The sequence below is a fragment of the Pelophylax lessonae genome (genome assembly GCF_965119305.1).
Source record: "Pelophylax lessonae genome assembly, chromosome: 4".
Lineage (NCBI taxonomy): Eukaryota > Metazoa > Chordata > Amphibia > Anura > Ranidae > Pelophylax > Pelophylax lessonae.
In genome coordinates this window covers 426,330,755-426,356,402 of record NC_138771.1, presented here as the reverse complement: position 1 = coordinate 426,356,402, position 25,648 = coordinate 426,330,755, and the positions used below count along the sequence as shown (strand labels likewise).

At 43.1% G+C, this 25,648-nt stretch overlaps 1 protein-coding gene across 1 annotated transcript in view; it reads left to right on the top strand.

Moving 5' to 3' along the window:
- LOC309553176 (histidine--tRNA ligase, cytoplasmic-like) overlaps positions 1-25,648 on the top strand; it is a 214,063-nt gene that overhangs the window by 167,476 nt on the left and 20,939 nt on the right. Inside the window, exons 8-11 of the mRNA XM_082254106.1 lie at positions 2,298-2,425; positions 4,695-4,934; positions 7,734-7,850; positions 14,230-14,376. Coding sequence (XP_082110232.1) covers positions 2,298-2,425; positions 4,695-4,934; positions 7,734-7,850; positions 14,230-14,376 — 632 coding nt within the window. The remainder of the gene's footprint in view (positions 1-2,297; positions 2,426-4,694; positions 4,935-7,733; positions 7,851-14,229; positions 14,377-25,648) is intronic.

Below are 25,648 nucleotides of genomic sequence, written 5' to 3'. Positions count from 1 at the left end.
GTAGTGACATCACCAAATCTCCTGAGACCAACAGTCACAGCCAGCAGTGCCTGAGATCTCACACTGCAGGTACACAGCTATGAGGATGTATACCCAGGAGTGCCTAGGCACCCTCATATTCCAGGAATCACAGTGCTATTTTACAGAAAGGATTCCAGACAACAGGAACATACATCAGGATACTGTTTTTTTTTTTTTTTTTTTTCCTGGCTTTCAACATTTATTATTTGAAATCTGTAAAAAAAATGACAATTATATAGAATATGAAAATAGTTTCCATTCTGTCAATAATTGCAATCATAAGGCCCCAGAGTAAATAGAGGATCAGCTGTTGTTCAACATAAACATGCAAAGTGCATGCAAGTTCAATGCAAGGTGGCATTAGGGACTAGTAACGGCTGCTACTGCTGTAAGCATTTTGCTTCAGGACACTTTAAAAAGCACCTGCATTCGATGCATCGCAGAGGCATTCATTTTGTCAGCTGAACTAATACATTGCCTGTCCATTCAAAACCCTAAAGACCACAATACAGAATAAGATAAAGTACCTCATACTACAATAAACTTAATTTAGCAACATCTCCAAGGAAAGAATAGTCTCAGGCAGTGTATTGGCAATGGCAACATTACATGGCAACCACACTATCCTATTATTCTTTCCGGTGCAGGGCAGAAAAGTCAATGAAAGATCCAATTGGTTACTCAGTTCAACAGACAGATATTCCCCAAGACAGGATCTAAACATGTGTTTGGTAAATGGATCTATCTGAAAGTAACCCAGATCAGAAAATGTCTGCTTTCCAGGTGCTTTGCTGACTTTGAAAGCCTCACTCCGGCAAAAGTAACATTTCTCCCTTTTATGAGGTTGCGCCTGCATTGAAAGGGTAAGATGCTTGTTTGGTCTAGGGGACAATAAAAGCACTTTTACTGACTGGATCCTCCTCTTCCCAACAAATGACACTCCCCTATGCTTCGGCCATTAACATGTGTACTCAGAATCAGACATGGGAGTAAGTCACACGTGTGCAAGTCACAAGCAAGTCTCAAGTCTTAACCTTCAGATCTCAAGCAAGTCCCAAGTTACTGTGGTGAATAGCAAGCAAGTCAAGTCGAGTCCCTGCTAGAAGTCAAGCAAGTCAAGTCATTTATTTTGGTCAAGTCACAAATCAAGTCAAAATACTGATCTACCCCAATTCTCACCTTTTAAATCAGTTAAAAGTCAGTGGTCAGGAAAGGTTTTATTTTATTTTCAACATTAACAAAACTGCTTAGTGCTTTTTTCTTGGCATATTAAAGAAACACTTTGAATGCCCAAACAGCTCAAAATCCTTTTTCCGGTCATGTTTCAACACCACAGTCACTAAAAACATGTTAAGTATTTCCATTGTTAAACAGCCAGTGTCCTAAAAATCAGAACACACTGAGGTGTTTTAAGTGACTGTGGTGTCAGAAACATAACAGGCACATTCATTTTGCTTTAACACATCTTGAGAAAATGCAAATATTTAATAACTTAAAAAAGTAAAGTCATTTCGAGTCATATGTCTCAAGTCAAAGTCAAGCCTCAAGTCATGAATACCAAGTCAAAGTCAAGTCGAGTCTTTTATTAATTTTAGTCAAGCAAGTCTCAAGTCCTCAAACTGGTGACTTAAGTCAAGTCATGTGACTCAAGTCCCCCACCTCTGCTCAGAATACCGTTTAGAACAATAAACATGTCTAGATATTCTAGATAGAAAATCCACACTTTTTTTCCATTTAGGTCTACTTGGCACCAGAAATCCACAATGTTCTACTGGTGTGTGCACCACACAGTGTTTTGGCATCTGAAATTAATGGAGACCACGACATGCCTGTGCCAGCACAACACACATGGTTCCTGAAGATTTCAGCTCTACGGTGCCTAGTGGGTCACACAATAAATATCTCCAGGCAACACTGTTATAAGAAATTCTATTATATGTTGCAACTACTGTATGATATACTGAAAGCGTTCTTAGCCTTTCAAAGAAAATTAGTCTGTATTGTCCATAGCAGCCAGTCAAATCCATGTTGTCATTTTCCCTTGCTAGCTTGAAACTGAATGAAGTATATGTGGCAGCATTGTACAACACAGAACGTTGTTCTTTATTCTGCTGGAAGGAACATCTCTCATGCAGTGTCAATTATTTTGTTTGTGGTGTGCATTGTATGTGACCAGCTTTAGTTCCACCAGTTTGTCACATTTGATAACACAATAAATGTTTCATTTTGGCTTATTTTTATGAGTATTACATCTTCAGATGGTTTTCCGCCTTCAGGTGATCTGTCCCTGATACAGCAACTAAGTGAAGACCCTCTGGTGTCGCAGAACATGCTGGCTATGGAAGCTTTGAATGACTTGAAATTGCTGCACCGATACCTGGAAATCTTTGGAGTGACAGACAAGGTTTGTACCCTAGGTACTTTGTCTTGAAATTAAAGATGCACACACATTTTATGTGGAAAAGATAAAAACAAAATAGAATAAATTAGCTGCAGACGTATTAAGAGTAGAACTGTACTCTATCTATTTTCTTACATTTACATGTGATTGAGATCATTTTAATATATATTATCTTATCAGTGTGCATTAATGTATTAAAAACCTTGCTTCTGTGTATACTTTGCAAATCAAATATGTACATAGAAGCAGCAATGTCGTTTGATTACATGCACAGGCTCTGTTTCCTGCTTTCAAATGAATACAATGATTGTGCCTTGATCTTTTGTGCCACATCATATTTACTTAAAAACATTACATTCTCAGCAAATACACAATTCTGCTAGCAGGCAGGTTTTTAACTTTGTTATATGAATAAAGCCGACACGAAAAGGCTTCTTCCAAGTGAAATTCTTTATTCCAACATGGATAGCAATGACAAATTCTGACGCGTTTTGGCTTTACGCCTTCCTCCTAGCATGCTGCATGATGCTATGAGAAAGGCGTAAAGCCGAAACACGTCAGATTTTGTCATGTTGTCACCGCTATCCATGTTGGAATAAAGAATTTTACTTGAAAGAAGCCTTTTTGTGTGTCGGCTTTATTCATATAACATTTGGTTTGGACGTTCAGCCTGAGCACCGACACTTAGCTCTTTATCTTCCCACAGTGCGGTGGAGCTAGGGTGAGTTATTGTTTAGGTTTTTAACTTTGCTAGAGAACACTATCATACTGCTGTTGGTTGCAACAGAAAACCATCTATTTATGTTGCTGGCCCTACATAGAAATTCCTCCTAACTAAAGAAAAGTATTATTAGCAACCAACGGTCATTTAGCACTAATGAAAAAGGGCTTTGTGCAATTCTCATTTAAATTGCTCTTGTTAGTACAAATACTGTATGGCTTGTTCTCTTTTTAAAGACAACATCCCTACTTGCTGCTTTCATTGGACCCTACCAGCATCGGTCATGTCATAACAGCCAATTTAGAAGGGACCTGGGTTTCCCTTATGGCAGGCATGTCAGACTCTAGTCTAAAGATGGGCTGCAACGGCAGTCGCGCCTTCATCTGTAGGCCACAGATATAAATGGAAATTGCATCTTTTTAAATAAAAACTTTTGCCTACTCAAATTCTCATACCAGCTGCAACTTCTTTATCTTAAAATCACTGTGTAGCACCTTTAGCACAATTTCACTGACCAGATACACCTCTTTTACATCAGATTTGGTGTGCAAGAATTCACTGCTTATCTGCCCCTTCTTGAGCACAATACCAACCTGCATGACTCCATGGTGTTCTTGTTTTGTGATCTAATAAATACTTAGACATAAGAGTTTTTTAAAGCTTAATTTTAAGAGCAGATGGGTATAGAGGCTGCAGAATTGCAGGGTTAGGCTACTAAGAAGACCTAAGGGCAAGGCTACAGGAAACAAATAGCAGAAGCATGGCTGTAGTGGTTTCAAGGTGGTTGTGAAATGTGCAGGGCAGCAGAGGCATGGAAGGAACTGCTGTGCATGCTGCCCCACAACCAATGTGTTGCTGCCAGCAGCTGGTCCCATTAGACACTGATATGTGGTGGGCAGGCATGGCAGTTGCAAAAAAAACAGATGGTTGGCAGCTACTACACATGGGACACATTTGCAGCTTACTGAAGGTTTTTGTGCCTGAAAAAAGTGCGGTCAGGGAGATTTCCAGTAGGCCACAGGAACAGTGCTGCATATTTGACATCCATGTCGTATGGTGTCAGTAAACTCCAGATTCATAGGAAGATATGGATGAACCTGGATGGCTTCTTTAAAACTTGAATAAAGTCAAATAGACATTGTATTAGGAGCCTCCATTTGCAAAGTTTCACTTTTTCATTCCTGTTTTAGCAATTGTGCACTGTGTGCATGACTGCTTACTGTATTCCAAAAGGCATCAGAGTTTGAGTTGTAGAGTGCACTATAACTGACTCGCTCATGCACACCAAACTCTTTCTCCAGAGTACAAGTGTGAGTGCGGATGCTTGCAATCAGTAGTGTGGCTGTTAAAAATATAACATATGGTGGCAAAGGACAAAAAAAGAAAAAAAAGCTGCAACAATTAATTTTGCCTTTTCTCTTTTTTTTTTTTTTAACAATATTTACAGGTACAGTAGATACAGTTAAGCATTTCACCTTTTAATACATGTTTAGTAAAGGCAGAGTGCTTTTGTGTTTTCCATGTGTCTCCTAATATCTTTTTTCCCCTTAGATTGTTTTTGACATCAGTTTGGCTCGTGGGTTAGATTACTACACCGGAGTAATATACGAAGCTGTGCTGCTCAGTGATAAAACCTCACAGAATCAAGCAATTGGCATTGGCAGTGTGGCAGCTGGGGGTCGTTATGATGAACTGGTGGGCATGTTTGATGCCAAAGGCAGAAAAGTACCATGCGTGGGAATCAGCATTGGCATAGAGAGGATCTTTTCGATAGCAGAGAAAAAAGCAGAGGTATGAAAACAAACTGTAGGAAATATATTGTATTTTATGCCAGTTTTATTTTTTTGTTCAAAGTTTTTTTTTTTTTTTTGTTTTAGGCCCCTTTCACACATACGGCCCGTTCAGTTCATCAGTTCAGTCACGTCAAAATGTATCAGTTTTTCATCCGTTTTTTCATCCGTTTTTTTACATCCACTACCAATGCAAAAAAGGACCGTTTGTCCGTTTACATTCGTTTTTCGTCCGATCCGTTTTTTTTGACGGATGAAAAATAGGGCATTCATTCGTTTAAAAAAACGAACATTGACGGAAGCGAATGAAAACGGATGTTAATGGATAATCATCTGTTGTCATCCGATTTTACATAGAGATGCATTGATGTCCGTTTTTCATCCGTCAACGGATGGATGAAAAACGGACAAACGGACCGTATGTGTGAAAGGGGGCCTTATTAAGATTTTTGCAAAAAATTGTGAAAAACGTAACAGTTAGTACATATGGTACAAACAAAATGGGCAATTAAGACGGTGATATTTTTAAAAGACAATATAAGCTCTTTCCTCAGAGAGCGTTATGGAGAGGTCCTTAAGTTCATGCAGGTAAGGATTCCTTTATCCATCTCACACAACGGAGTGTAAGTCATCCTTTGTAGGCTCAGTATTGGGGGGGGAAAGTTAAGCCTGCCATAGATTTTTCTTTTCCTGCAACTATATCAGCTATGAGGAAAGACTACAAGCACTGAATTTATTCTCTCTGGAGAAGAGACGATTGAGGGGGGATATGATATCAATGTACAAATATTGTACTGGAAACCCTAGCATATGGAAAAACCTATTCAGAGAAAGGAAATACAATAAGACGCGTGGCCACTCACTAAGACTAGAGGAAAGGCGGTTTAACCTTAAAATACGCAGGGGGTTCTTCACTGTAAGAGCGGTAAGGATGTGGAATTCTCTTCCACAAACAGTTGTATCAGCAGGGAGCATTGATAGTTTCAAAAAACTATTAGATGGGCACCTTAAAGACCACAACATACAAGGGTATACAATGTGTGGTTAACAGTAGACACACACACACACACATCATAGGTTGAACTGGATGGACTGATGTCTTTTTTCAACCTCACTAACTATGTAACTATGCAACTCAATTCCCCCATCAACACCTCAGTCATTCCTCCCGCAGAGCCATTGTGTTCTACCGGTGGGAGGGGGGCAGAGAGAGCTGTCTCCTTCCTGCTGGGAGAACATAGCGATTACTGCTAGCGGCTATAATCACATGTAAAATCCAACAGGCTGGTTGTACCCAAGTTCGATCGATCGATCAATTTGGGCACATTCAGCATAAACATGGTTTGAACCAGCACAAAGGGGGGTTCTCTCTCAGGCCTAGATCATCTCCTTAAGGAAACAAGAGGAACGATTTAGTAAAACGTGGCATCTAGTTTTTGGATTAACCATGTTTACATATTAGTCATGAGAAGGTTGCATTGGTCTGAGTATCAGAATAGTAGCTATGGGTACCAGCTGAGTCAAAATCCCATACTTCTCTTTTAAGTCACTGTAGGACCAAGTGATTTTGGTCCTAAAGTGACTTAAAAGAGAAGTATGGGATTTTTTTTTTTTTGGGAATCATACTTACCTAGGTAGATGCAGCCTTGGCCTGATGCTGCATCTGTCCCCCCACCGGCTCTTAAGACTGAGAACCAAGTGATCAAACACTGCCGATCGCTCGGTTCTCCGTTCTCTGAGCAGAGAGCTGGTGACTGTCCCCCCCATCCCACGCTCACTGGCTTCAGCCCGCTGTCAGAACCAACTGCACTCCTGTGATCCCCAGGAGAAGTACAGCCAAATGAGCTTTGGCTGTACTTCTCCTTTAATTAGGTCCTCCATGTTTCTTACAGTGTTAAGCTCTACACCAATTTCGTATAGTAGGAGTGTGCGACTGTTTTCAAAACTAGCTGCGTTGACCAGGTGTATAGATAAGGACTTTTTATATGTGATCAGGTCCATATTGTTGTAGGATTGTCAGGAGGTTGTATGTCGGTCATTTTTGTTATGATAGGGAAGAGGGCTTAACACAAAAGTTTGAATGTAGTAAAGAATCCTCCGATTTAGAACATCACCAGCACAGGGATGGTATCTAAAAAAAATTTGGTGGAGTTTCACTGGGGTATAATACCAGCGGGATAGGAGCTTATAGCCAGATTCCTGGAGGCTGGTAGAGACCAATGCCTGGTGGGTGAGTTCTTTCTCCTAAAAGCAAAAGGGGCCCGGTGAGACGATCATTGTGAAGCCACCTTTAGATCTGAGAAAGTAGGCCCTTGGGAGCTAACCCACTTAAACACATTTGCTCCAAGAAATGGAGTAGGTTGGGAGATAAAGATCTGTTAAGTATTTGATCTGGAGTGAGCTTTAAGTGTCAAGTTCATGGAAAACCTGAGGACCTGAGCATGCCATTTAATTTTTGTATTTGCTTCCCATGATGGAGAGCAGTGGTCCTCAACCCTGGCCTACAGGGCCCACTAACAGGCCAGGTTTGCAAGATAACTGAAATACATCCCAGGTGATATCATTTGCTGCTCAGTGATTGCAGTACTCTAGTCTGCATCTCCCCAAGGTAATACTTAAAATCTGGCCTGTTAGTGGGCCCTGAGGACCGGAGTTGAGGACCACTGATATAGAGGACACATATGGAGATATGTAAATGATTGCTTAGTAATGCTTTTTCACACCCTACAACATCTGTGTTTACCTATAGCTTTGCCACACTCGTATGTCTCTGTGCTAGTAATGTACCCACTACCTTTAGGTGTCAGGTGAGAAAATCAGAACTACTGAAACCCAGGTACTGGTAGCAACAGCTCAAGCAATGCACCTAGAGGAGAGAATGAAACTTCTTACTACGCTGTGGAATTTTGGGATTAAAGTGAGTACATTCTTCACCGTAAACCTCTTTCTTTTCTGACTTCAGTTGTTATAGTAACGTATCTAGTCGGAGACCTCTACACCTTGCCTGAATGAAACAAAGACAAATTTTGTGGATAGTCTTTTTAAGATAACTGATCTCACCAAAACACCTTTAACATTGCTGCATTCTTATAATATTGCTGTTACAGCTTACTAAGCAATCACTTTTTTTATTGTTCAGACTGCTCTTGAAGTAGAAGTCATGGCCATGTTCTGAACAGGGAAACCATACAATACACTGATAATGACCAGCAAATAAATACCTTGTTTTCTGACTTCAGTTGTTATAGTAACGTATCTACCCTGAGACCTCTATACCTTGCCTGAATGAAGCAAAGACAAGTTTTGCGGACAGACTTTGTAAGATAGGTGAACTCGCCAAAACAACATTATCATTGCTGCACCCATATATTATGGCTGTTACAGTCACTAAGCAATCACCGTATTTATTGTTCAGACTGTCCTGAAAGTAGAAGCTATGGGCATGTTCTGAACATAGAAACCATACAATACACTGATAATGACCAACAAGTAAACGCTTTGTATTCCGACTTCAGTTGTTATTGTAACATATATATATATATATATATATATATATATATATATATATATATATATATATATATATATATATATATATATATATATATATATACCCTGCGACCAATATACCTTTTCTGACTGCAGTAAAAGCATAAACTGCCCACACAAATGCAGTTTCTTTGACCATGCAGCTGTTATAAGAGAGCCCCGATGTGCTCTGCTCTGGACTGTTGAAAGCTAAACTCCGATTGATACAATATACTGCACAATAATTTATTTTTCACTGTTAAAGCCCCACTCTCCCCGGCCACCCAAAACTTTACCATTTTCCTGTAACTTATCACTGTAGCAAGTTGTGGCTACGTGATCTGGAGGATCTTCTCTCCCTAGAGCATTCATCTTTCTGCATTAATGCCTGGGGATGTAGGTAGTCTCTACTGAGACAAAGCAAATCCTCCCACATAAGTTATACCTGTTTATCTGCCACTCTCTCTTCTCTACAGCCATTTAAGGTACAGAATGTATACAGCTTGTCTTAGATTTCAGAAAGCAAGGGGCAGGGAGCTGAAGTTACACTCTGTGGAGCTCAGTGAGGAGAGCTGATTGATTCACACAGCACACAGGAACAGAGCTAAGGCTGTCAATCACAGACTGTATGCTGGAGTTCCCTTTCCTGTTACTTTTTAACCTCTAGGTGTGAGGAACATTTGTCAGAATTGACTCATACAGATACCAGAGGAATGAGGCAGCAGACAGAAATTATACTTTGTGCTCTGATTTAAGACAGGAACACACTAAAGAGAGTTATGTTTTGCTCATTTTTAACGACTGAGGTTTACAACCACTTTAAGGGATCTCTCCTGGGTTTCCTCTCCTTGAAGAAGTGCCAGTGTGGGAAATGTGAAAGCAGACTCAGGTCAAAAACAACCTATCTGATGCAGGAGAGAAATTCCCAAACATAACCACTGTGGCCTTGTTGCTGTCTCTTTTTAAAGTCTAATGTAAAAAATATGTCAGTGGTAAAAGGTTTAGCATAGCCACCAATCATGGTCAAACTTGCCTTGGAAGAGTGGCAGAACTACCAGGATCACAAACGTCCTGGTGTTCTGCTACTGACGGGGGGGCACAGGGCTCTGGGCTATGTGGGTGTCTCTCATACAGCCCAGAGCCTGCACTGAAAGTTCCTCCTCCCCCGCTGATCGCCCGCAGAAAGTGTGAAGCTAAGCAGCTGAATTTGATTATTCTGCTACTGGGCTTCACACTTCTTGTGGTGCACACACAGGAGGAGAGTGGCTTTCGCATCTGTGTAAAGGAGGAGGGGGGGGGGACTGTCAGTGCAGGCTCTGGGCTGTTTAAGAGAGACACTCCCAGCTTAGAGTCCTGCTGAGGAGGCACTGATAGGCAGAACTGATGGGCACTGATAGGTGGCACTGATGAGCAGCATTGATGAATAATGATAAGTGAAACTGATGGGCACTGATAGGACACACTGGTGGGCAATGATAGGCGGCACCGATAGGCTGCACTGATGGGGCTGCACAGATAATCAGAGCACTGAAATTAGTGACCTGATTATCAGTGTAAACAATGTACTGACAGTCTTGCTGGGTAACGACTCTCCTTTGATCACACAGTGTGGGAGGAAAGACTGCCGATAACCAGCAAGTCTGTTTATATGTGATCAGCTGGTCATATGGGCTGCTGTGATTTGATGTCCATGGGCGCCATCCCAGAACTGGAAGCCTGGGGCTCAGGAGGATCAGGGGGGCCCTTCATGGTTTCTTGTACCAGGGCCCTGAAGGTTCCAGTTTTGCCTCTGCCTTGAAAGATTAACTACAGTTGGTGATACAGGAAGCTCTGAAAAGGGATGCTGTTGAAAAACAAAAAGGTAGCCACACAGACAGTATTTGTATTTTAGTCGGTGTCAGCAGATTTGTACCGAGCAAGAGGAGCAGTGTACGCATACATATAACTACATGGAAACTAGGCTGTTCATTCCATATCCACAAAATGCAGTTCAGGATATAAATTACCTTCTATGCATTGTGTTCTGCTATGGAGACATTGGGTTACTGCAGGTGCCAAAGTTCCTGCATTTCTGCAGCTACATTTTAGAAAATCTACAGTTACCAAATTGCACCTATTGGTGCCTATACTTTAGTTTTAGGATGGTGCTATGCTGTCCCTTTTTGCTTTTGCAAGTCTGCAGAGTGATTGAAAGCAAAAAAAAGTGTTGGCAGCTGTTGGTATCCCAGCAATCCATTTACCCGTTGCTAGCAAGCGTTCAGTAACCATTCTCTGCACTATGTCCATTAACCCTAGGTGACCAATCTCCAAAATATGTGTGTTAAGCCCTTAGTAACTACTCTCAAGTTTATGTGCATTAGCCCTGTTGTTGTCAGTCTCCAGAGCAGGGGTGGGCAAACTGCAGCCCTCCAGCTGTTGTGGAACTACATGTCCCATAGGACATTGTAGATCAGACATTTACAGTCATCACTCCCAGAGGCAGAGGCATGATAGGACATTCTGCAACAACTGGAGGGCCACACTTGCCCGCCCCTGTCCGAGTATATTAACCCCCTTTAGTAGCCACTGCAATTCATTAGCAACCTGCTGCAGCTGTTAATTCAATATTTTCTTTTTGCCAGTAGAAGACTGAGCACTGTTGACTTTATAGTTTTAAAGTGATTGTAAACCCTTACCTACAGTGGATATGAAAAGTCTACACACGCCAGTTAAAATGTCTGGTTTCTGTGATGTAATAAAAAGAGACAAAGATAAATCATCTCAGAACTTCTTCCACCTTTAATGTGCCTTTAAACCTGTACAACTCAATTGAAAAACAAACTGAAATCTTTTGAGGGGTAAAAATAATAAAAAACTAAAATAATGTGGTTGCATAAATGTGCACACCCTCTTATAACTGGGGATGTAGCTGTGTTCAGGATTAAGCAATCACATACCAAGGCTTTCTTTTGGTGGTATTTGATCACCTGTGCGATTTTTATTTTTTGTGCTATAAACAAAAAAAGAGCGTCAATTTTGAAAAAATAACAATATTTTTCACATTTTTTTATATGAAATTCCCCCCAAAAAAATGTAAAAATCTAAATTTTTTAACATTTTAGGCCAATTTGTTTTCTGCTACATATTTTTGGTAAAAAAAATTGCAATAAACGTATTTTGATTGGTTTGCACAAAAGTTATTGCGTTTACTAACTAAGGGAAAGATGTATGTCATTTTTATTGTTTATTTTTTTAACTAGTAATGGCGGCGATCTGCGATTTTTTTTTTTTTTTTTTTGCGGGACTGCGACATTGAGGCGGACAGATCAGACCCCTGACTAACATTTTCGACACTTTTGGGGGTACCAGTGACATTACTACAGTAATCAGTGCTATACATATGCACTGTTACTGTTAAAATGACACTGGCAGGGAAGGGGTTAACTTTATTAGAGATCCAGGGGTTACGTGTGTCCCTAGGGGCATGCTTCTAACTGTCAAGGGGCGTGGCTTTTGATGTAACCACAGAGACATACGATCCTAGATAGCAGGATTGTATAGTCTCTGCTGTTACACCAGGGAGAATGACAGGCGGCTTTGTTTACATTAGCCGCCTGCCTTTCTCCCTCTCCAGCGGGAGATCGCGAGTGGCCGGCGGACATCGGAGCTGCCGGTCACTCATGCGGGGATGACCGTGAACGAGCGGGGGCGGGAGCGCGCCTCCGGCGGCGCGCTTGCCCCCTACAGGCTCCTGGGCGAGCGACATAGTACTACGTTGCTTTGCCCAGGAGGGGCTGACTGCCGCAGTAAATGTACTTGCGGCGGTCGGCAAGCAGTTAAATAGGAAACAGTACAGACCTGACATCATTTAAAGTGCCCCTGATTAACCCCAAATAAAGTTCAGCTGTTCTAGTAGGTCTTTCTTGACATTTCTTAGTCGCATCCTACAGAAAAAGCCATGGTCCTCAGAGAGCTTCCAAAGCATCAGAGGGATCTCATTGTTAAAATGTATCAGTCAGGAGAAGGGTACAAAATAATTTTCAAGGCATTAGATATTCCATGGAACACAGTGAAGACCGTCATCATCAAGTGGAGAAAATATGGCACAACAGAGACATTAGTAAGAACTGGACATCCCTCCAAAATTGATCAAAAGACTAGAAGAAAACTGGTCAAGGAGGCTGCTAAAGGGACTACAACAACATTAAAGGAGCTGCAGGAATATCTGGCAAGTATTGGCTGTGTGGTACATGTGACAATAATCTCCTGTATATTTCATATGTCTGGGCTATGGGGTAGAGTGGCAAGACGGAAGCCTTTTCTTATGAAGGAAAACACCCAAGCCCGGGTTAAATTTTGCAAAAACACGTCTGAAGTCTCCCGAAAGCATGTGGGAAAATGTGTTATGGTCTAATAAAACCAAGGTAGAACATTTTGGCCATAATTCCAAAAGAAATGTTTTGGTACATAAACAACACTGACAGTCTCCAAAAGAACACCATACCCACAGTGAAGCATGGTGGTGGTAGCATAATGCTTTGGGCTGTTTTTCTTCAGCTGGAACAGTGGCCTTAGTCAAGGTAGAGGTAATTATGAACGGTTCCAAATACCAGTCATTATTGCCACAAAACCTTCAGGCTTGTGCTAGAAACCTGAGCATGAAGAAGAACTTCATCTTTCAGCATGACAACAACCCAAAGCATACATCCAAATCAACAAAGGAATGGCTTCACCAGAAGAAGATTCAAGTTTTGGTATGGCCCAGCCATAGCCTAGACCTGAATCCGATTGAAAATCTGTGGGGTGATCTGAAGAGGGCTTGTGCACAGGAGATGCCCTCGCAATTTTACAGATTTGGAGTGATTTTGCAAAGAAGAGTGGGCAAATATTGCCAAGTCAAGATGTGCCATGCTGATACACGCATACCCAAAAAGACTGAATGCTGTAATAAAATCAAAAGGTTCTTCAACAAAGTATTAGTTTAAGGGTGTGCTCATTTATGCAACCCTATTATTTTGGTTTTTTATTTTTGCTTCCCTACACCTAAAAGATTTTTGTTTGTTGTTCAACTGTGTTGGACAGTTTATAGGTCACATTAAAGGTGGGAAAAGTTCTGAAATTATATATCTTTGTCTAGTTTTTTACATCACAGAAACCTGACATTTTACCAGGGGTGTGTCAATTTTTATATCCACTGTATACTCAGTGAGGTGACTGGCCTCAGGTGATATACAGAGGTGAAACAATTCCTCCTACATAAGTTGTACCTGTTTATCTGCAGCCGTTTGTTCTGTACATCCTTGTAAAACTCTGAGATAAAAAATATTTTTCACAGACTAACAAGGCAGGGGGTGGGAGCTGCAGTTACACACTGTACAGGAGCTCCAAAAGCTGATTGGAGGGAAGGGACACACCCATACACAGGAACAGAGCTGAGGCTGACAGTCAGCTGGAGCTCCTCCCCTGTCACCTTATTAGCTCTTGGTGTTAGGAAAACTTGTCAGAAATGACTCATGCTGATAACAGAGGAACTAGGCAGCAGAGAGAACTGACACCTAGTGCTCTGGAGAGAGGCAAGTAAACACTATAGAAATATGTACTTCATAGTTCATGTCTGAGGTTTACAACCACTTTAAAGCTTTTTAGATTTCTAGTGATTTTAAATTTTATGTTTCAGAGATTTGCTGACCCCTGTTCCCTCATGTGACCACTTTGTTGATAAGGGTTTCATCAACTTATATTTTATAACATAACACATAAATAAATTAGTCTTTCCTTCTTCCACACAGGCAGAAATGCTGTACAAGAAGAATCCTAAGTTACTCACCCAACTACACTATTGTGAGAATGCAGGGATTCCCCTGGTGGCCATTATTGGGGATCAGGAAATAAAAGCTGGTGTGGTCAAGCTAAGAGATGTTGCAACACGGGAGGAGGTAAACACCAGATTTTCTCTACTTTAAGTGCATCATAAAGTGACCTAATGACATTGTATAGTAGTTAGACATTTGCTCCAACAATAAAGGATTTCATTTACCAAGTAGTCACAAATAAATGCACCTTTGTACTGTATACTGCAATGCTAAAAATTCTATACATGTAATGAGCATATTACTGTATGTTGGCTAAAAATTTCCAACTAAATCATTACCCTTATTCCTATCAATATGGTCTCAATATCTGCCAAGCTCTGCTGTGCTCTACGTACGGCCTGATTGTTGTCCAAATATGGCAAAATCTCAAATATTGTATTCCAACCTTCCAGAACTATGGACAAACCCATTGGTAATTTATCTAGGGAAAAACAATAGCATCTAGGCTGAAAAAGTCTGCAGAGTGTTAGACGAAGAAGCAGTACATGGAGCCAATCCATCTGTGTGCTAACAAGAAGCATGCTGATATGATGATAAAGTAACAGAGAGATGAGCACATTGCTATGCTGCTTCACCTTTCAGTGTCCAGTCATAGGCTGGGGCGGGTCCAGGAAGACCTGGACTCAGAGGACGTGAGTTGAATGATGCTGACTAAGGACATCTAGTGGCAGCAAAAAGGTACTGCAGGGAAAATCTCTCAACTGAAATGGAATGCTGCAGCAAAAGGTGGTTTTGTTAGTTTATCTATGAACAGTCTATTTACTTCTACCTTGTTATTTTCAGCTGCTTTAGAGGTAGGTTCACATTAAAGTGGAACCGCAGGCAAATGGCTAAATACACAGTTAAAATACATATCTGTGTACTACTTTATCTGCACATACTTCTGTTACAATGTCAAATTAGCCCATTTAAAGCTGAAATGTATTTTCACACAACTGAAAGGGAATAAAAAAAACTGAAAATTTAAGTTGACAGCAGACCCCCGGGAGCTTTTTACAGCCAACTATCCCCCCATGCTACTTCCCCTAACGAAGCTGAGGAACTCCTGGTCTTCCTTGCCTCTTGCCTGGATGGGGCGCATCGCCGTTACCAAAATGGCTATCCTGCCTAAAATCTTGTACCTATTTCGAGTACTACCTATTTGTGTCCCCTCTTACTACCTCCGTCAAATCCAACGACGTACTTTCTCTTATGTCTGGGGTAAGACCAGACCTAGAGTTTCACGCCGAATCCTCCATCTTCACAAACTCCAAGGCGGTTTGGGTCTCCCACAATACGCCAAGTATTATCAGGCGGCCCAATTAGCCCAGCTGACCAAATGGCATGCCTCTCATGAAATCCCCCTTTGGGTGTCCCTCGAAGCGGTCGAATGCGATCCCCTCTCTGTTGCTAATTTATTATGGCTGTCACCGTCGGACCGCCGGTCTGTTTCGAATCCTATCCTATGTCATTCCCTGCGTCTTTGGGATACCCTTAAATTTAAATATCAGCTCCAATCCCCCCACAACCCCCTGCTTTCATTTCTACACAACCCATCTGGCAATCAACCAAGACGGCCTCGCAAAATATAGTAGCCTCGGAAACAAACTACAAAGTACTGATGCAGTGGTATTTAGTACCCGCACGCATAGCAAAATTTTCACCCTCCTACTCTGCAACATGCTTTCAGGGTTGCCTGGAGACAGGCACACACTGGCACATTTGGTGGACTTGTCCATTGGTACAAAAGTTTTGGCAGGCCGTCTTCCATACTCTCTCCACCCTGATGGATGTTCCGATCTCGTATGACCCCCTACTGGCTCTCTTGAATGTAAAACCAGATAATGTGTCCAAATTCCGCCACAAACTGTTCCTACAGGTCACAACAGCGGCTAAACAAACCATTGCGAAAGCGTGAAAATCCCCACACCTGCCTTTGACTGAAGTGAAACTTCATTTAAGTTGACAGCAGACCCCCGGGAGCTTTTTACAGCCAACTATCCCCCCATGCTACTTCACCTAACGAAGCTGATGAACTCCTGGTCTTCCTTGCCTCTTGCCTGGATGGGGCGCATCGCCGTTACCAAAATGGCTATCCTGCCTAAAATCTTGTACCTATTTCGAGTACTACCTATTTGTGTCCCCTCTTACTACCTCCATCAAATCCAACGACGTACTTTCTCTTATGTCTGGGGTAAGACCAGACCTAGAGTTTCACGCCGAATCCTCCATCTTCACAAACTCCAAGGCGGTTTGGGTCTCCCACAATACGCCAAGTATTATCAGGCGGCCCAATTAGCCCAGCTGACCAAATGGCATGCCTCTCATGAAATCCCCCTTTGGGTGTCCCTCGAAGCGGTCGAATGCGATCCCCTCTCTGTTGCTAATTTATTATGGCTGTCACCGTTGGACCGCCGGTCTGTTTCGAATCCTATCCTATGTCATTCCCTGCGTCTTTGGGATACCCTTAAATTTAAATATCAGCTCCAATCCCCCCACAACCCCCTGCTTTCATTTCTACACAACCCATCCTTCCCCCCAGCCTGGGAAGCCCCATCGGCATTCCGTACTTGGGCGACGGCTGGCCTTCTCAGAGCACATTCAACTCCTTTAAGCCTTTTCCAACGCTTTGTGACTCTTATAACATACCAAACTCGGAAATCTTTCGCTACCTACAAATTAAGCACTTTCTGACCAAATGTATCCGCACTGACTCTTCCTTACCCAACATTACTTCTTTTGAACACACTTGCCTCCATGACCCACATGCCCGGGGCCTCATATCCTCGTTATACACCAGACTCACTGACTCCCCCGACCGTACTCCTCCCGCGTATACTACTAAGTGGGAACAAGATCTAGGGTCCGCCATAGATGTTGAAGATTGGTCCAAAATCTGGCAATCAACCAAGACGGCCTCGCAAAATATAGTAGACTCGGAAACAAACTACAAAGTACTGATGCGGTGGTATTTAGTACCCGCACGCATAGCAAAATTTTCACCCTCCTACTCTGCAACATGCTTTCGGGGTTGCCTGGAGACAGGCACACACTGGCACATTTGGTGGACTTGTCCATTGGTACAAAAGTTTTGGCAGGCCGTCTTCCATACTCTCTCCACCCTGATGGATGTTCCGATCTCGTATGACCCCCTACTGGCTCTCTTGAATGTAAAACCAGATAATGTGTCCAAATTCTGCCACAAACTGTTCCTACAGGTCACAACAGCGGCTAAACAAACCATTGCGAAAGCGTGAAAATCCCCACACCTGCCTTTGACTGAAGTGAAACACCGAATCACCAACACTATGATTCACGCTAAAATCGATGCTGTTCTGACGGATACAGTCGAGAAGTATGAAAGAATCTGGCAACCTTGGGTTGACAATTTTCTTCCCCCCAATTTCGATAGCTCCCTATTGCTGCCCTGAACCTAACCTGGGGACCCAATCCCTCCACTCCTTATGAACTGGCCCCCCCGGCGATCCTTTCCCTTCCTCTTCCCCCTACTCTACCCCTTCCCCTTTTATCCTTGTCCCCTCTTGTTACCCCTTCTCCCTGTTCCCCCTCCCCCCCGCCCTGCTTCCTTCCTTCTGCATACATATGTTGTAGCACCGACAACGTCTGAGTTTGTTCTACCTTGTCATTTTAACTACAGTTTACAGGTTACCCGTTTGATTTGTTCCCTCATTCTGGCTGACTGCAGCCCATGTTTTTCCTGTTTGGTAGCTACCTGTGAGGTTCCCCTCATCCCCCTGCCTCTTCCCACACAATACGGTAGACTTGGGTACTGTTCCCTTTTAGTTTGACAATTGGTTGGTTTTGCCTCCCCACCTAGGCACAGTGTGCTCCCTATATGGGTTGCCGGTAAGTTGGTGATGCCAATCACTACTCTCTCGTGACCACCCATTTTACCGCCCCTAGTCTACTAACCCTCACAATTTGCTGTAGTTGCAGTTATTGGTCATGCTCTGTTACCAAGCTTTGTTTAAATTACCTTGCATTATTCTGTATGTCAAACGTTGTTACTCACTTGCATCATTCAATAAAATACTTGAAACAGAAAAAAAACGGAAAATGTTCTATCAAATACTTACGGTAATTTTCCTTTCCTGATGGACTCCATGGCAGCATACGTATGGGTAACCCCACCTCCACTCCCCCTCTATAGGATCCCACTCCCATAAATCTTTGCTCTGAGCCACACACTGCGTTCTGTAACTAGCCTACTCATGACTCTGGGAGGGAATTCCTGCTGCCATGGAGTCCATCAGGAAAGGAAAATTATGGAAAGTATTTGATAGGCAATTTTCCATTTTCCTGACAGACTCCATGTCAGCATACATATGGGAAATGACTAGCCATACACACCCGGGTGGGCAATTGCAGAACCAAAGGAAAGGGTTTAATTGACACTGTCAACCGACAGAATTTGTAAACCACAAATTAACATAAGATAAAGAGGCCAGCTCTACACAATAATGAGCAATAAATGTATTGATCGGGGACCACAAGGCCATCCTACCAATTACATTGGAAACCACATGCTGCAAAGCCACGGAGGATGTGGGCACACTACTGGTCGAGAGAGCGGTCACCATCCCCAAAGGAGCCAAACCCTCAGCTCTGTGAACCTGTCAGATGACCCAGACAATCCATGTCATAATCGTCCTTGATGAGGCACATTTCGCTTTGTCCTTTCCAGCAAAAAGAATGAACAGGTGTTCTGAAGCCTGAAGGAAGCTCTAGCATGAAGATATAACTTCACAATATCTGAGAGATTCCTAGAACCAAAGGAAGGCACTTCTGAGACTCAAACTCAGGATTTCCTGTTTACTAGACATGCGCTTTAACCAACTAAACCACAGGGCGACCTCTCCTACATTTAAAGGTTGGCTAAACAATTTCTTGGATCATATGAAAGACTGATGTACCCTTGGGAATTGAGTCAAGCATAGGTTAAAGCACCGCTGGAACTGGAAAAAGGTTAAGAAAAGTTCTCCATGACCAGTAAATCAATCTCTGAGGCTTTTTATGCTGACATGATAGCCAGGAGAAAGGCGAACATGACAGAGAGGCCTTTAACTGAGACATCGCTAGAACACTCCATTTCTATTCCGGAGAGGGATTGAGAACAAGAGGGAGATTCCATTTGGAAAACCTCCGCTTACTCTATGGTCTGAACCTAGTTGCTCCCTTGAAAAATTGTTGGACAGGAAAAGATGCCTAGACCTGGAAACACCTGTGAAGGCCGATAAAGCTGACACTTGTACTCTGAAGGAGCTGATCGATAGAGCCAGATCTAAATCCGACTGGAGGAAGCCCAGAATAATTAGAACATCAGTACATGATCTGTCAGCAGCAGACATGTATTGCACAGACTTTGACCAGATTCTCCCATAAACTTTGTTTGTGTTCACTCTCCTAGCATTCAAGAGAGAGAGCGATTACTCTGGGGGAGAAGCCGAGGACCTCCAATCTTCCAAGGAAGAGCGACATGCTTGCTTGCCTCATCAATGCCTCAATAACTAGAGAGGCAGCTTTTAGATGCTTCACATCCTTATCTGTGAATGGATAGAGCTTGGTCATCTTGCTCAGAAGGGAGGTATATCTTGCTCCTTGTGACCTTGTTCCACTCATCCAAAACGATATCCTTTTTTTCCATTAGGAATCGGAAATTAAAATGCACTCTCTCTAGAGGTGCTTAAAGAACTTCCTCTAGCTTTGCAGGAGACTCTACAGGTTCTACTCGTGTAAATGCCCCCTTCATTACCTTGACCAAGACGTCAAGATGGCTTGGTTAGGACAGTTCCAGTTCTTCCTGGTCGTCCTTAGTGGCTGAACACGCCAGAACGACTGTTGGACTTTGCATGTGGCTAGTACCCCACTCTTTAAGGGTTTTCTGCACTACGCACCTCACCTGAGATTCCATTTGCTGGAAATCCCCATCCCCTTTTCCAACCGTCTGGGCTTAGTATGGCTTACACAGAGACTTGCCCACTGGAGTACTGCATCCCCAGCAGGCTTCTTCCTTGGAGCGGCTGACATGGCGGTGGATGTGGTGCCTAAAGGAGGATTCAGAGCTTCTGCTATGAAGGTTGAACCTTGGCGGTGACCAATGACGACTAAATCTGGAAGAAGAATGTTGATGTAGTGTAATGAGGTCTTTATCATGAGATCTTTATCATCTCGTGCCGTCTATTGTCAATCTGACCTAGAAGGACTTAAAAACCTAAAATGAAAACAAAATAGGGTAGAAAGGAAAAGGGTTAAAAACACAAAAGGGGTGCCCAGGCAAGCGAGGAAAGGAAAGGGTTAAACACACCCTCTCATCCCCGCTACACAAGGGCTGGCCACAGTAGGTGGGGGGGTGGGGGTGCAGTGATACATCTGTAGTGTGGAAACTGCACAGACAGCCACCCTGCACAGGTGATAGAACCATCAGGTTTACACACACACACAGGCAGCACACAAGGGTGTTATTGCAGAGTATATACCTATGATGATTGCACACAACATTTAGAGAAACTACTGCAAGCTGCCCACAGAGAAATCCCAATATCAACAGTACTCACCGCTGATTGAATTTCTCCACTGTAATGACACCACCGCCGCAGGAGTAACCTTGGGACGCCAGGTCATATGAGAGAGCGGCAGCTTGGAATGCAAAGGCGCTGGATCCAGAAGATGCTGCTACACAGGCCCAGGGTGTTTTCGGCCACCTTCTACTAGCAATGCTCTTAGACCGCACTGCCACTTTGCCTGCCAATGACCAAGCTTAAGCTCTTTATGGCACCGCATCCATCGCCCTTCTCCACCCTGCTAATAGCTGAAGGACTGCTGGGGACTCCACGTGGCACTGAATCTATCGCCCTTCTCCACCCTGCTAATAGCTGGGGTCTGCTGGGGACTCCACACGTCTTCTGGGGCACAGCTTGCCAAACAACCAGGCCTTCATCCAAGGTAAGACTTCAACAATTCTGGTCCTTAGGAGAAGGACAAAAAAGGAACGCGGCCCCTGGCTCAGAGCAAAGACTTATGGGAGTGGGATCCTATAGGGCAGGGGTGGGGAACCTGCGGCCCGTGGGCCGTATGTGGCCCCCAAAGTCATCTGATCCGGCCCCCTGTGCTAGGGTGACCAGACGTCCCCGGACTGAGGACACTGTCCCCACTTTGCATGGCCGATCCTGGGCGGGGGCGCCCAGGGCCAGCCCTACCATTAGGCTGCCTCCGGAGGGGAAGGGGAGGGCGAGCACCTCCTGATTACACAAAGAGCAGGGTTCTTCTGCTTACCCGGCGCGGCTGCTGTCATACGAAGTCATGCCTCCTACCTATGATAGACAGCACAGTGGTGACGTCTATCATAAGAGTCGTTCCAGGAGGCGTGACTTCATATGAGAGCGCCCGCGCCGGGTAAGCAGAAGAACCCTGCTCTTTGTAATCAGGAGGCGCTCTAATTCCTGGGCACTAATCACTCTGCATTAAGGGGGTACTAATCACTCTGCATTAAGGGGGCACTAATCACTCTGCATTAAGGGGGCACTAATCACTCTGCATTGATGGGGGCACTAATCACTCTGCATTGATGGGAGCACTAAGATCCAGCAGTACCAGCCAGAAATACCCACAGCAGAACCAGCAGTACAGACAGCAGTACCAGCCAGAGCCAGCAATATCCACAGCAGAACCAGCAGTACCCACAGCAGTACCAGCCAGAGCCAGCAGAACCCACAATATAACCAGCAGTACCCACAGCAGTACCAGCCAGAGTCAGCAGCACCCACAACAGTACCAGCCAGCAGTACATACAGCACAGTACCAGCCAGCAGTACCAGCCTTAGCCAGCAGTACCTGCCAGCAGTACCAGCCTTAGCCAGCAGTACCTGCCAGCAGTACCAGCCTTAGCCAGCAGTACCTGCCAGCAGTACCAGCCTTAGCCAGCAGTACCAGCCTGAGCCAGCAGTACCCACAGCATACCAACCAGCTGTACCCGCCAGCAGTTCTTTTCAAAACTTACCACCACAAAGAGTAAACTGCACTCCAGACTGACCGACGCAAACCTGGAAAACCAGTTGCCAGTAGCAACATCAATACCAGCTAACATCACACACCTCACCAAAGAGAAGCAGTGGCAGCCATCACATTAGGGGTGAGATAATTAAATGTTTGACCAAATATAATAGGCACATTTTTAAGTTGATAATTTTGTACGGCCCCCAAATTATTTTCTAAATACCCATATGGCCCTTGGCAGAAAAAAGGTTCCCCACCCCTGCTATAGGGGAATAACCTATATGAATGCTGCTATGGAGTCTATCAGGAAAATGTCGTTTAGATCCAAATTTATATAATGGGTCCAATTACTGTATGCGTTACCTACTGCTAGGGTGGAGGTCAGAGTCCTATCTATTGACAAGAATCAAGAAATTGTCCCTCTTTACTTTATGTCTATACTATCAAGCTGCTTTCTCTGATTTTAGGACAGTCTTTGAATTCATAAAAAATCAAATATCCACTTCAGCTCCGGAAAATTTACCCCCCTTGCTGATCAGGCCATTTTTTTCAGTACGGCACTGCGTAATTTTAACTGACAATTCAGCAGTCGTGCAATGTTGTACCCAAATAAAATGTATGTTTTTTTTTTCTCACAAACAGAGCTTTCTTTTGGTGGTATTTGATCACATCTGCAGTTTTTTTTTTTTTTTTTTTTACGCTATAAACAAAAAAAGGAAAACTTTAAAAAAGATATTTTTTTTTTCTGCTATACAGCATATTCCATTAAAAAAAAAAAAATGTAAAAAAGTAAAAAATCAAATTTCTTTATCAATTTAGGCCAATATATATTCTGCTACATATTTTTGGTTAAAAAAATCCCAATAAGTGTGTATTGATTGGTTTGCACAAAAGTTAACGCATCTACAAACTATGAGATACACAGTGTCTTGCAAAAGTATTCACCCCTTTTTGTTGCCTCACTACCTGGAATTAACATCATGGATTGTTTGAGGATTTGCATCATTTAATTTACAAAACATGCCCACAACTTTGAAGATATTTTCTTTCTTTTTTTTGTGAAGCAAACAACAAAAAGGACAAAATAACAGAAAAAGTCAATGTGCATAAGTATTCACCCCCTAAATTGTGAAGCAAACAACAAATAGGACAAAATAACAGAAAAAGTCAATGTGCATAAGTATTCACCCCCCCCCCCCCCCCCCCCCCAAAGTCAATACTTTGTAGAGCCTTTTGCGGCAATCACAGCACCAAGTCTCTTTGGATAAGTCTCTATGAGCTTGCCACATCTTACCACTGGGTTTTTTGCCCATTCCTCCTTGCAAAACTGCTCCAGCTCCTTCAAGTTGGATGGTTTGCGCTTGTGAACAGCAATCTTTAAGTCTGACCACAGATTTTCTATTGGATTGAGGTCTGGGCTGTGACTAACACATTTACATGTTTCCCCTTAAACCACTCAAGAGTTGCTTTAGCAGTGTGTTTGGGGTGATTGTCCTGCTGGAAGGTGAACCTCCGTCCTAGCCTCAAATCACGCAGAGTGGTACAGGTATGCTCAAGAATATCCCTGTATTTAGCACCATCCATATTTTCCTCAACTCGGACCAGTTTCCCAGTCCCGGCTGCTGAAATGTTTGGATGGTGTTCTTTGGGTGATGTGATGTGTTGAGTTGGGTTTGCGCCAGACATAGCGTTTTCTTTGATGGCCGAAAAGTTACATTTTAGTCTCATCAGACCAGAGCACCTTCCTCCACACATTTTGGGAATCTCCCACATGCCTTTTCACAAACTCAAAAATTTTGTTTTTTGCTGAAAGTAATGGCTTTCTTCTGGCCACTCTGCCATAAAGCCCAACTCTATGGAGCGTACGGCTTATTGTCCTCCTATGTACAGATACTCCAGTCTCTGTTGTGGAACTCTGCAGCTCCTCCAGGGTTACCTTAGGTCTCTGTGCTGCCTCTCTGATTATTGTCCTCCTTGCCCAGTCCGTGAGTTTTGGTGGGCAGCCGTCTCTTGGCAGGTTTGCTGTTGTGCCATGTTCTTTCCATTTGGTTATGATAGATTTGATGGTGCTCCTGGGGATCATCAAAGATTTGGATATTTTTTTATAACCTAACCCTGACTTGTACTTTTCAACAACATTGTCCCTTACTTGTTTGGAGAGTTCCTTGGTCTTCATGGCAGTGTTTGGCTAGTGGTGCCTCTTGCTTAGGTGTTGCAGCCTCTGGGGCCTTTCAAAAAAGGTGTGTATATTTAATGACAGATCATGTGACACTTAGATTGCACACAGGTGGACATCATTTCACTAACTATATGACTTCTGAAGGTAGTTGGTTGCGCCAGAGCTTTTTATGGGCTTTATAACAAAGGGGGTGAATACATACGCACATGCCAATTTTCTGTTTTCTATTTCTAACAAAATAGTTTTATGTATATATTTTTCTCATTTCACTTCACCAACCTAGACTATTGTGTTCTGATCCATCACATAAAACTCGGATTAACCAAACATTGAACTTAAGGTTGTAATGTAACAAAATAGGTAAAGAGTCAAGAGGGTGAATAATTTTGCAAGGCACTGTATGCACTGTCACTGTACTAATAACACTGGCTGGGAAGAGATTAACATCTGGGGCGATCAAAGGGTTAACTGTGTGCCTAGCTGGTGTTTTACTGTAGTGTGGGAGGTGCTTTTACTAGGAACTTTGCAGGAAACAAGGATCAATGCCTTCCTTACTGACAGAATGGCGATCTGCCTTGTTTACAGAGGCAGATCACGGTTCTGTCTGTGTATCGAGCGATCAGCGAGTGCCAGCGGACATTGGGTCCACAGGACCCGCTGATCAGCTCCTACTGTGTAGAATGATAGCGGGAGCGAGCTGTCAGCGGTACTCACTTGCGCCTGATACTCGAAAGTGCAGGATCGCGTATACAGTATCACAAAAGTACACCCTTCACATTTTTGTAAATATTTATTTTATCTTTTCAAGTGACAACACTGAAGAAATTACACTTTGCTACACTGTAAAGTAGTGAGTGTACAGCTTGTATAACAGTGTAAATTTGCTGTCCCCTCAAAATAACTCAACATACAGCCATTGATGTCTAAACCGCTGGCAACAAAAGTGAGTACACCTCTAAGTGAAAATGTCCAAATTGGGCCCAATTAGCCATTTTCCCTCCCCGGTGTCATGGGACTCGTTAGTGTTACAAGGTCTCAGGTGTGAATGGGGAGCAGGTGTGTTAAATTTGGTGTTATCGCTCTCACTCTCTCATACTGGTCTCTGGAAGTTCAACATGGCACCGCATGGCAAAGAACTCTCTGAGGATCTAAAAAAAAAGAATT